The 13288-nt window shown below is 44.7% G+C and overlaps 2 protein-coding genes across 2 annotated transcripts; both read right to left on the minus strand.

Annotated features, from left to right (window-relative positions):
- Positions 1-471: 471 nt before the first annotated feature.
- On the minus strand, positions 472-7162 carry LOC112263733 (centrobin). The gene is made up of 3 exons (XM_024440279.1): positions 6803-7162; positions 1292-1756; positions 472-1100 (listed from the first exon to the last, which is right to left on the minus strand). The coding sequence occupies exons 1-3, from the start codon at positions 7041-7043 to the stop codon at positions 667-669; spliced, it is 1140 nt and encodes a 379-aa protein (XP_024296047.1). The 5' UTR covers positions 7044-7162; the 3' UTR covers positions 472-666.
- Positions 7163-8068: 906 nt separating this feature from the next.
- gfod2 (glucose-fructose oxidoreductase domain containing 2) lies at positions 8069-12699 on the minus strand. Its single transcript, XM_042321093.1, is given in 5 exon segments — positions 8069-9647; positions 9649-10162; positions 10165-10410; positions 11226-11579; positions 11814-12699. Coding segments are annotated over 4 exon segments (1377 nt in total). The 5' UTR covers positions 11479-11579; positions 11814-12699; the 3' UTR covers positions 8069-9283.
- Positions 12700-13288: the final 589 nt, after the last annotated feature.

Here is a 13288-nt window from a genome sequence, read left to right on the forward strand (position 1 = left end):
TGGATGAGTTGGCCCGCAGAGTGAAGGAAAAGAAGCCAACAAGTGCTCAGCATATGTAAGAACTCCTTCAAGACGGTTGGAAAAGCATTCCAGGTGAAGCTGGTTGAGAGAAAGCCAAGTGTGTAAAGCTGTAATCTAGGCAAAGGGTGGCTACTTCAAAGAATCTCAAATATATTTTGATTTGTTTGACACTTTTTTAGTTACTACATTCCAAGTGTTATTTCATAGTTTTGAGGTCTTGACAATTCTTCTACAATGTAGAAAATAAGAAAAATAAAGAAAAACCCTTGAATGAGTAGGTGTAGCCTAACTTTTGACTGGTACTGTATATAAAAAAAATATTTTTTAACGAAATATGTTATACCCCTAACTCAAATGAGTTACTTTGTTCTATAGTACAATGATTTAATGGTAGGTCGTCTTCTGCACGAGGACTTTCGATACTCCTGAACTAAAAACTCCACAACTTAATGACATGGTACTGGTTTATTTTCATTTAAAAAAAGTTAAGTATTTACATCACTAAACCCTCTCCAGAGTGCATTCACCCACCATCTCCCTCATTTTAGAGAGGTGTTTGAGGTAGAGTCTGAATGCATGGTGATGGGATAGGTTGTCAACTTCTGAACATTACAGTATCGTCCTGTTGGCTTACTGAAACATCCCCTAACCAAGAACCTCTTCCCGCATAGTCACCTCCTGTTCCACGTCCCCCTGGAATAACCCAGTGGTTCGGTCCACTGTCTGCACCGGACTCCTGTCTTGCCCATACTCCCTTCGTAAGCACTCCAGCTCCTCTCTCTCCCTTTGCATCCTTTCCTTCTCCAACTGCAACTCCACTCGCTCTCTCTGCAGGTCTTCCCTCTCCCTCTGCAGGGAGCGGGCCTCCTGCTTTTGGCTTCTCCTCAGGGTCTCCAGGGCCTCTTTCTCTGCAGATGTCTCTCTGGTGTTGGCCCGACGTAGTGTCTCCAGGAGCTCCCTCTGCTGCTCCAGTGCCCGTGCCTCCTGCTGCTGAGCACTCCTCAAGGCCTCCGTCAGCTCACGCTCCCGCTCCAACACACGCACCTCCCGCTCACATGCTCCCATCATATCAAATGCATCTACAGAGTGAGAGAAAGAGAGCGGAGACAGGAAAGACAGCATGAAATCAAGAGCGCAGGTTCTCTAACTTATGTAATTTCATAAATGAACACACGTATGAGCATCAGTTCTTCAAATACAGAATAATACAGTATTTTGGGATCAACTTGAGCAACACCGACATTCACATATATACAGTCATCAGACCGACCTGGAAATTTCCCTGGGCTTTGTTTCAGTGCAACCTCTCCAATTCTCCTTGACAGGTTGGTGTGTTTGGGGCCTGAGTCAGCGTCTCTGCGCAATGTCTTCTGGACACCGCTGGTCTTCTGTTTCTTGATGTGGCACTCCAGGCGAGCAAAGGCATCTGGATGTCTCTTGGAGAGGTGGCGCAGCAGGTTGCTGGTGCTGCTCTGGTGCTGGATCTTCTCATTGCAGATCAGACAAAGCGCGCGGTTCTGCTCCTCCAAACGCTCGTAGTGCGTCCACACGGAGCTCCACTTCCGGCCGGATGGTGTGGCCCCTGCACTGCCCTGGCCCACAATCCCAGCCCTGCTTTCTCGGCCCACAGCATGATCCTCTGCTGCCTTCAGGATGCCATTGATGGCGGTTGCGATGTCTGCATCACTCACTGAGGCTGCCTGCTCTGGGGGCTGCTCCTCTAGTGCTACCTCCACTGAAACAAACAGACCAGCAAAAAACAAAATACAAAAAAATAAGTTACTCCACTGAGGACTGTCTGACAACCATTCACCTAAAAATGTGTTGCTAGCTAATCTATCTTACTACAAAAGTATGTGGACATCCCTTCAAATTAGCGGATTCAGCTATTTCAGCCACACCCATTGCTGACAGGTGTATAAAATCTAGCACACGGCCATGTAATCTCCAGAGACAAACATTGGCAGTAGAATGGCCTTACTCAAAGTGGCACCGTCATAGGATGCCACCTTTCCAACAAGTTAATTCGTCAAATCTTTGCCCTGGTCAACTGTAAGCGCTGTTACTGTGAAGTGGAAACGTTTATGTGCAACAACGGCTCAGCCACGAAGTGGTAGGCCATACAAGCTCACAGAATGGGACTGCCAAGTACTGAAGCGCGTAGCTCATAAAAAAAATAATCTGTCCTAGGTTGCAACGCTCACTACCGAGTTCCAAACTGCCTCTGGAAGCAACGTCACCACAAGAACTGTTTGTTGGGAGTTTCATGACATGGTTTTCCATGGCCTTAGATCACCATGCAAGATGCCAAGCGTTAGCTGGAATGGTGTAAGCTCACCGCCATTTGACTCTGGAGTAGTGGAAACATTCTCAGGAGTGATAAACCACACTTAACCTTCTGGCAGTTCGATGGACTAATATTGGTTTGGCGGATTCCAGGAGAACGCTACCTGCCCCAATGCATCGTGCCAAATGTACAGTTTTTTGGAGGAATAATGGTCTGGGGCTGTTTTTTTTGTGTTTTTTTTAATAGGTCCGGCTAGGCCCCTTAGTTCCAGTGAAGGAAAATCTTAAAGCTACAGCATTCAATTACATTCTAGACGATTCTGTGCTTCCAACTTTGTGGCAACAGTTTTAGGAAGGCCCTTTCCTGTTTCAGCATGACAATGCCCATGTGCACAAAACGAGGTCCATACAGAAATGGTATGTTGAGATCGGTATGCACATGCATAACTCATGGGTTTGAGCCCTGAATGCTGCTTGGTTGAAAGCCATGGGAATGACAAAAACAAAGAAGGACATAGCAATCAGGCTCCTCAGGGGTTTGTGGTATATGGCCAATAAGCTAGATGCCCTCAATCTCACACAAATCATCAAGGAACCCACCAGGTATAACCTTAAATCTGTAAACAAGGGCACCCTCATAGACGTCATCCTGACCAACTGGCCCTCCAAATACACCTCTGCTGTCTTCAACCAGGATCTCAGCGATCACTGCCTCATTGCCTGTATCCGCTACGGAGCCGCTGTCAAACGACCACCCCTCATCACTGTCAAACGCTCCCTAAAACACTTCTGTGAGCAGGCCCCTGGCCCGGGTATCCTGGAAGGACATTGACCTCATCCCGTCAGTTGAGGGTGCCTGGTCATTCTTTAAAAGTAACTTCCTCACCATTTTACCACCATTTTAGATAAGCATGCTCCGTTCAAAAAATGCAGAACTAAGAACAGATACAGCCCTTGGTTCACTCCAGACCTGACTGCCCTCGACCAGCACAAAAATATCCTGTGGCGGACTGCAATAGCATCGAATAGTCCCCGCGATATGTTCAGGGAAGTCAGGAACCAATACACGCAGTCAGTCAGGAAAGCTAAGGCCAGCTTCTTCAGGCAGAAGTTTGCATCCTGTAGCTCCAACTCCAAAAAGTTCTGGGACACTGTGAAGTCCATGGAGAACAAGAGCACCTCCTCCCAGCTGCCCACTGCACCACTGAGGCTAGGTAACACGGTCACCACCGATAAACCCATGATTATCGAAAACTTCAACAAGCATTTCTCAACGGCTGGCCATGCCTTCCGCCTGGCTACTCCAACCTCGGCCAACAGCTCCGCCCCCCCCCCCGCAGCTACTCGCCCAAGCCCCTCCAGGTTCTCCTCTACCCAAATCCAGATAGCAGATCTTCTGAAAGAGCTGCAAAACCTGGACCCGTACAAATCAGCTGGGCTTGACAATCTGGACCCTCTATTTCTGAAACTATCCGCCGCCATTGTCGCAACCCCTATTACCAGCCTGTTCAACCTCTCATATCGTCTGAGATCCCTAAGGATTGGAAAGCTGCCGCAGTCATCCCCCTCTTCAAAGGGGGAGACACCCTGGACCCAAACTGTTACAGACCTATATCCACCCTGCCTATCTAAGGTCTTCGAAAGCCAAGTAAACAAACAGGTCACTGACCATCTCAAATCCCACCGTACCTTCTCCGCTGTGCAATCTGGTTTCTGAGCCGGTCACGGGTGCACCTCAGCCACGCTCAAGGTACGAAACGATATCATAACCGCCATTGATAAAAGACAGTCCTGTGCAGCAGTCTTCATCGACCTTGCCAAGGCTTTCGACTCTGTCAATCACCATATTCTTATCGGCAGACTCAGTAGCCTCGGTTTTTCGGATGACTGCCTTGCCTGGTTCACCAATTACTTTGCAGACAGAGTTCAGTGTGTCAAATCGGAGGGCATGCTGTCCGGTCCTCTGGCAGTCTCTATGGGGGTGCCACAGGGTTCAATCCTCGGGCCGACTCTTTTCTCTGTATATATCAATGATGTTGCTCTTGCTGCGGGCGATTCCCTGATCCACCTCTACGCATACGACACCATTCTATATACATCCGGCCCGTCCTTGGACGCTTTGCTATCTAACCTCCAAACGAGCTTCAATGCCATACAACACTCCTTCCGTGGCCTCCAACTGCTCTTAAACGCTAGTAAAACCAAATGCATGCTTTTCAACCGTTCGCTGCCTGCACCCGCACGCCTGACCAGCATCACCCCCCTGGATGGTTCCAACCTTGAATATGTGGACATCTATAAGTACCCAGGTGTCTGGCTAGACTGTAAACTCTCCTTCCAGACTCATATCAAACATCTCCAATCGAAAATCAAATCAAGAGTCGGCTTTCTATTCCGCAACAAAGCCTCCTTCACTCACGCTGCCAAACTTACCCTAGTAAAACTGACTATCCTACCGATCCTCGACTTCGGCGATGTCATCTACAAAATTGCTTCCAACACTCTACTCAGCAAACTGGATGCAGTTTATCACAGTGCCATGCGTTTTGTCACTAAAGCACCTTATACCACCCACCACTGCGACTTGTATGCTCTAGTCGGCTGGCCCTCGCTACATATTCGTCGCCAGACCCACTGGCTCCAGGTCATCTACAAGTCCATGCTAGGTAAAGCTCCGCCTTATCTCAGTTCACTGGTCACGATGGCAACACCCATCCGTAGCACACGCTCCAGCAGGTGTATCTCACTGATCATCCCTAAAGCCAACACCTCATTTGGCCGCCTTTCGTTCCAGTTCTCTGCTGCCTGTGACTGGAAGGAATTGCAAAAAAAAATATATATAAAAAAAAGTAAAAAAAAAAAAGAAAATTCGCTGAAGTTGGAGACTTTAATATCCCTCACCAACTTCAAACATCTGCTATCTGAGCAGCTAACCGATCGCTGCAGCCGTACATAGTCTATCGGTAAATAGCCCACCCATTTTTACCTACCTCATCCCCATACTGTTTTTATTTATTTACTTTTCTGCTCTTTTGCATACCAATATCTCTACCTGTACATGACCATCTGATCATTTATCACTCCAGTGTTAATCTGCAAAATTGTAATTATTCGCCTACCTCCTCATGCCTTTTGCACACAATGTATATAGACTCCCCTTTTTTTTCTCTACTGTGTTATTGACTTGTTAATTGTTTACTCCATGTGTAACTCTGTGTTGTCTGTTCACACTGCTATGCTTTATCTTGGCCAGGTCGCAGTTGCAAATGAGAACTTGTTCTCAACTAGCCTACCTGGTTAAATAAAGGTGAAATAAAAATAAATATACCACGGCTAAGGGATATGTCCAAAGAACAGTCCTATTTATTGGCCATATACCACACCTCCTTGGGCCTTATTGTTTAATCATAGCAGTCAAAACAATTTAAAATCAACATCCATTGATAGAAAATAATCTGGAGTTTAATAAGGGTGATTTAGATTCTCTTGCAACATTCTTAAAAACTTGCAAAATTAGGTTTCCCATTAAAATAATAATTCTTGTTTCTTACCCTACGTTGGATATTCCTTAATTCGCTCGATAAAGTTATGGAAAAGGGTTTCATGGATAAATTAGGCAAATCCTTTGACGCTGCAAAACAACATTTTGGGGATAATTTTCAGGCCTTGTGGGCGCGTTTTCAGAGGTCATTGGGTTAGACATTTTTACTAAACCTGGCAACACTGCGTGGCTTGTTCAATTAATCTAAAGTTGCAGACATGCTACCCCAAACGTAAGGAGTGTTATCACAAATCAATTCGTAGATCAGCATGTTTCTCCACGATCACTACATTGTAACGTTGGGTCAGCAACAGCTGATTCCGGACACAGACAACGTAGCTGCGAACGTTACAAACTAGCTAACTTTTGGTGAAAACATTCAGCATTGTGTGCAGCATAATACAGCTAGTTGGTAAGCAGCATTCCATTCGTTTATATTTAGTGTGACTGGCTCAGCTAGCATAATAGGTCTTCCCATAGATGTCCAGCCATTGAGCTAACGACTATCCATTTAAAAGGGCGGCTCGGCAGAAATATTTATATAAACTAATTACATTTTTGACAGCGGTGGCAACAATTACCCACCGCTGCTAAATGAATATAGGCTAAACACTGCCTTTAGGCCATGATCAAAAATAACTAAGCATCGGAGGTCAGAAAGACACACACATTAAGCAGTCAACCAAACTTTGCAACCAGTCTTTCCGCTTTGACCCGAGACTCGTAACACTTGGATATGGGGGACGTTAACATAGCTAGCCCGGCCTAGTATGGGTACAAATGTGTGCTAGCTAGTTGAGTTAGCATCTGGGCTAACACAATGGAAACATTTGACTGAATAACTAAACACCGTATGTGCATCACACGTGGGTTGACGAATGAAAGTTTGATACACTTTACATTCGCATTACCTGATATTCGAGTATGATAACTTAAGATAATATCAAATCATACCATCACAATAGTCTTCACTGTTAATCATCATTGGTTGACTGTTGTCCGCCGCCACAGACCGCCTATCTTTTGATGCTGCCGCGCTACTATACTCGTTCAGGTGTTTGCTTCGCAAATGCCTTAGCATGTTTGTGGTGTGGCCGCAATGAAGGACAGTCTCCAAACACAGCAGACAAGTCACTTTCTTCTCGTCTACTGCTCTGAAAAAAGACCAAACGACACTTCGCTTTCTAGGCGCCATCTTCACATAAACGTCTCGTCGGTCGTCACTAGTTACCACAGCCTCAATGTCATAAAGCTCGCCTATTTATATAATTTATCTTATTAAATTGTGGTTTTAAACCTAACCTTAAACAAACTGCTAACCTTAAATGAAGACCACATGTTTTTTCATTAATTTCTACGATGTAGCCCTTTTGACTTTGTGGTAACTAATAGACGTCTCATCAGCGACCCCAATAAGTACTTCCGGGTCACGACATTTCTGAAACGTTATAGTGTCGCGGCGAGTTGACTGATATACGGATGATGTATTTGTGCACATGCGCTTAGCTATCTAACGTCGCCTACAAGTGTGATCAGGGATTTCTCTTGAAAAAAAAGCAGTTTTATTTTTATCTTCATTTTGGTGTCACATGCGGAAAATTGACAGCAATCCTTGCCCAACCGCGTCATAGAACTGCTTATGCTTCCAGATGCACAACCAAAATTGCTGACATGTCAGAACATATGACGGGGGTCTAGAGAACAAAACAGCCATTATCGGTGCGTTCTTGACCCGCTCAAACTACGCGAGTCCCGGCTGTTCTGATCCTAACCCAAGTTCATATGATCCTAGGCCAAAATCAGAGGATTTTACCCCGATCATGACAACTTGTCTGGGACGGCAAAACATGACGAATTCGTGGCAAAATCGTATAGTGTCTGCATTATACCTTAGTGATTGAGAGTTGCTTGAATGCTGGAAAATGACACTAACGCTGCCACCTATCGTATTTCCAGTTTTCATCGAAAGCCTGCAGCAGAGAATTGGAACCCCTAGCCCGTCTAAATTATCAACATTGTGATGCAGTGCACTTTAGGCTAGTCTAAGTGTACATCCATCATTTGAATGAGACCCCAATTCATAGGGAAAGATTGGAGCTATCATTCAATTAACATTGTGTTGTGTGGATTACTTTACACTACTGGAAAACATTTACATTTTATCAGTCATTTTTGAAAATCCTCACGTCTGAGTAAATTAAACACGCACGGAGGCAGCAATACTAGTCAGATATTTATTAATTTGGGAGCTGACAGGATTGCACGGTGTTTTCACAGCCTCTGTCAACTCCCCTGAAAATAAAATCACAGGTATTGTGTGTAACAGTGATGTAACAGTGATAACACCAAGTAAAACTGAAATAACTTAAAACAAAATATAAATATCCATTTGTCTGGTTTTGCACGCTTTGTACAAAATAATAAAATGCAGTACTACAGGATATTTCTTAACGTAGCTACTTTATTAGCTAGCTACTTTATTAGCTAGCTACTTTATTAGCTAGCTACTTTATTAGCTAGCTACTTTATTAGCTAGCTACTTTATTAGCTAGCTACTTTATTAGCTAGCTACTTTATTAGCTAGCTACTTTATTAGCTAGCTGCATGTTCACTTATCTCCAACCATGATCAACTGACCTTGACCTAACCCTCTGGGTGGTCTTAACCAATCATAGCACAGTATGATACGGCGGTAAAATGCATCCAATTATAATTCAGTATGTTTACACATATGAATATTACGCCATTAACAAACATCTTATAGCTTATCAGACACATTTCCACTTGCTGAACACATACTAATTAAATAAAACAGCTTTTCTTAGTAAAAACTCAAAAGTAAAAATGAAATAAATACAGTAGTCTTTCCACCATATAGGTCAGACACATTCTATTCACAGGCTTGCACACAGCACAGTGTTGTAGTAGCATTTTATCAATGCAAGAGATGCTGATATGGAAAATGGAATCAACAATCAATATAATAAAAAAATACAAATATACACATCAAATAATAATTAACGGAAAGTCAAGGGGGATTGCATATGAGTAACTCTGCTGTGATGGCAGTCTGATGATGATGATACGCATCATCTTGTAAACTCTACGAGAAGTTGTAAAGTTAGATTTTTTAATGAAATTCTTGACTTAGTAAGTTAGTTACTTTTAAATAGTATGTTTTTTTATGTGTATAATACATATTTGTGTAAGAGAAAACCCAACATTTCATCTGTGACATGTATGTAAACAACTCCAAACATTTCTTTCATCGGCAGTAGTGAGGCACAGTGAGAAACTGTAGCATGAATACTAAACACTTCCTCCTTCAAGGTGTTCACTGATTTGATAGGAATGTGTGTCGGTAAGGTGAACTAGGGTTGGATTGTCTGGAAAATTTAAAAACGCACACACAAAAACTCTGCTGAGAAGAAGAGTTCACATCCAGTAGAAGGTGTGCCCACCAGTCTGCCTGCCTGTGGCTTCTTGCAGGGCAGGATGCTGTGGCTTTGAGTGTGGCACTGATGCACGGAAGAGGTCACCAGACACAGGGTAGTGGTTGATAGGGGCAGTCTCCTCAGGACAGGCCATAGAGGCTGTCTGTAGGTCATTTATATTAGTGTGTGTGTGTGTGTGTATATAAATGAGTACTCTGTTCTTGTTTATCAGCAGCACCTCACAGAGGTTTTGGTTGGGATCTGGTTCCTGAGTCATGACCTCCACACTTTCCCACTCACCGCTGCGGCTTGACCGTTTCACCGCCTCCACCACCGTCTGCACATACAGCCCATCCTCAAACGTCGGCAACCGGCCCCCGCGCCCAAAACCGACGCTCTTCCTGTGCTTGGAAAGCATCTTTTAGAGCCGTAACCATGGAGCCTAGCCCCCGCAGGTGTGGCAGGGGGACATCCTTGACCTCTTGTCCCGTCCCTCCGCTGTCCCCTAGCAGCAGCTCCTCCTCTTTCCCTCCATTGCGCTGCCCATACAGCTCTGTCCCCCTGGCAATCAGCCTCCCTGCTGACCCAACAACCATCACCTCGTGGACAAAGGCCCCCGGCATGTTGAAGTTCAGAGTCACAGTGCAGCACACTCCTGACCCAGTCCCAGTCCCTACCCCTCTACCAGAAGCAGACCCTCCCATCAGCATCTGGAAGAAACTGAAGTCATCGCTGGTGATGCAGCGGATCCTGTGGATTGCTCCGTTCTGCCCCACGAACGTCCGGAGAAGGCCGTGCACCCGCACCGCCCGTGCTCCCGTCAGGTGACTCAGAAGGTCCACGAGGGAAGAGCCAACCGTGTGGAGCCCGCCACCCCCATCAGCTCCTCGCAGGTCCAGCCGTATGATTGATCGAGCAGACTGGGACCATAGACACGGGCGTCGCACACTTGCAGCTCACCCATGTATCCCTCTGCCAGCAACTGCCGCATTGCTACGAACGCTGGGAGGAAGCGCAGAGCATTACCCACAATGCTCAGCAACTGGGGGTAGTATTGCACAGCAGTCACCATCTTGAACGCGTCCACAGCGGTAGCAGCCTTCTCACATACCACATTCTTACCTATCCCTGAGAGAGAGAGCGAGAGAGAGAGCGCGAGAGAGAGAGAGGTGTTCTTGAAAACACCTCTATGCTTCAACAACCACCATGTGTGTATGTAGGTTGTGGCACTATTTATTAACTGTGTGTGTGTCTATATGCAAATATAACCTCAGCCCTGACCTTAAAGCCCCACCCAACACAGGAATTCCACCATTCGGTCAACTCAGTAGGAGGAAGAACATACTGTCCAGACCTCTCTGCCGCACACGCACACGCACACACACACACACACACACACACACACACACACACACACACACACACACACACACACACACACACACACACACACACACACCTCCCTCCACCTTCCGGTTGGTGGAGACACTCTCAGGAAGCAGAAACTAAAGCAGGAAGCTGAGGTCAATGCTCAGGAATTCACCCAGATAAGACGGTCACCTCCTTAGACATAACCTACTAGTACCTCAAAACTCACGATTCAGTTAAAGCTTATAGGCAACTATTGTAAATCAGTCAGAATACAGTGAAAGACAGAGAGGGCTCAATAGAGACGTGGAGAGAGAGAGAGATGGGGGGGCTCGTCAAGTATTTGTGTGCTATGAAAACACAGTATGAGTATTTTGTGTATTGGCTGAGCGTTGTGTAGGCATTGTGCCAATGTTTGTGGTGTAAACACTGGGATTGTTACAGCGATTAACCACGCTCTCCCACAGGGCAGAGGCAGGAAAGAACTAAAGTCTGCCACACTTCCTGGGTGGGGCTGGACACCATAGAACTGTGTGTGTGTACAAGCGTGCATGCATGCATTTGTGTCATCTTACCCAGGGCTTTGACTGCAATCTGCCGTGTGAGTGGGGGTGAGATGTAGATGCAGACCAGATCAACATCAGGGTGCAATAAGACATCGTCTGATTGGCTGGTGTGAAACAGAATGCCCAGCTCCTGCGCCAGGGAGCTTGCCTCCTCCTCGCTCCTCCCCCAGAGCGCGTGTACCTCAAACCCTTCCCCCTGCAGCAAAGGAACTAGCACCCGTGCCGTACTCCCTGTGCCAGACACACCAACACCAGGCAACATTGCTGCCACTCCACTTCACTGTATGTCTGGTTGGCATCACACAGACACGCAAGCATGCCAACCTCGTCCTCTTCTCTCACAGTGGTAGTATCTGTTGTTGCCTGGCAACACAGGAAAATGTTTTAGAATTATTATTATGTACAATGGAGAAACTAAACGTTGAATTACTTTTACATGTATTGCACGATTATAAACGTCCACGACTACCTGCTCCTCTGTCCTACTATCTACAAATTGTTAGACCAGATGTGATTTAACCAAATATTTTTGGTATCCATTACTGCGAGTTACAGATTTGCCTATAAAAAACGTTGCCAGAGGTTTTTCCAACTAACCTGGTATTGATTGAGATAGACGGGTCCACCCCAAAGTGTCGCATGTCATGATGACACTCGTGTCTCGATCAGTGAGAGAAGATTTGAAATAGACAAGATGGCGACGTACACATTGTTAGATTACTTAATGGAGAGAAGCATTTACTCATTTTAACAATGGAGCATTTTAGAAATTCCAAACGCACCACTTGCAACTGGACATTTTTGTAGACACATGTTTTGTCAAATCGAGAACGAGGATAGTGTCGCCAATATCAGGTTAGTTGAAACTTATTCTCAAAAACAATTTGATATTCATACCTATGGTTCTATGGCTGATAACCAAGTAGTTTACACTACAGAACTGCAAAGACTGCTACTTATGCATGTGTGAGTTAAGCAGAACCATAGCTCTCAAACCCCCTACAGTTCTCAGCCATTAGCTTTCCCCCAGACTGCCTTGTGTGAACTACAACCGTAACGCTGTGTTTTAACGTATGGAAATGTCAAGTCATCGCTTGCGATACGGCCCTCATCAGCGAGAAACAATCCTTTAGATAAAGAAGATACTTACTGTAGCAGTTTTGCACAGTTCCATACAGCTATGGGTACTTCCATCCTACCAAACTACACTTCAAGTTATGCTTACATACAGGTGTTCGGAGCATGCTAGATTGCTAATTAGCACAGGTGGTCAGCTTTTGTCTTCAGTCTGTTTTCCGTAAACAAGAGCTGTAACATTGAGATATGGCAGTGTGGGAACACTAATCCTATCAAGGTGTGTATAAACGTAACCTTTTTTCTGAAAATTATTTCTTGCTGATATGAAAGGTACAAAAATATAAAACGCAACATAAGTGCATGTACAGTGGGGCAAAAAAGTATTTTGTCAGCCACCAATTGTGCAAGTTCTCCCACTTAAAAAGATGAGGCCTGTAATTTTCATCATAGGTACACTTCAACTATGACAGACAAAATGAGAAAAAAAATCCAGAAAATCACATTGTCGGATTTTTAATGAATTTATTTGCTAATTACGGTGGAAAATAAGTATTTGTAAAATCACTGGATGTTTTTGGAACTACTGAACATAATGTGCCAATGTATACTGAGATTTTCTTTATATAAATATGAACTTTATCAAACAAAACATACATGTATTGTGTAACATGAAATCCTATGAGTGTCATCTGATGAAGATCATCAAAGGTTAGTGATTCATTTATCTCTATTTCCGCTTTTTGTGACTCCTCTCTTTGGCTGTAAAAATGGCTGTGTTTTTCTGTGACTAGACACTCACCTAACAATCGTTTGTGGTGTAAAGCCTATTTGAAATAAGACACTGTGGTGGGATTAACAAGAACTGTATCTTTAAAATGGTGTAAAATACTTGTATGTTTGAGGAATTTTAATTTTGAGATTCCTGTTGTTTGAATTTGGCACCCTACCCTTTCATGGGCTGTTGTCATATCGATCCCGTTAGCGGGATCTCAGCC

Source organism: Oncorhynchus tshawytscha, linkage group LG04, assembly GCF_018296145.1.
Source record: "Oncorhynchus tshawytscha isolate Ot180627B linkage group LG04, Otsh_v2.0, whole genome shotgun sequence".
In the NCBI taxonomy this organism is placed as follows: domain Eukaryota; kingdom Metazoa; phylum Chordata; class Actinopteri; order Salmoniformes; family Salmonidae; genus Oncorhynchus; species Oncorhynchus tshawytscha.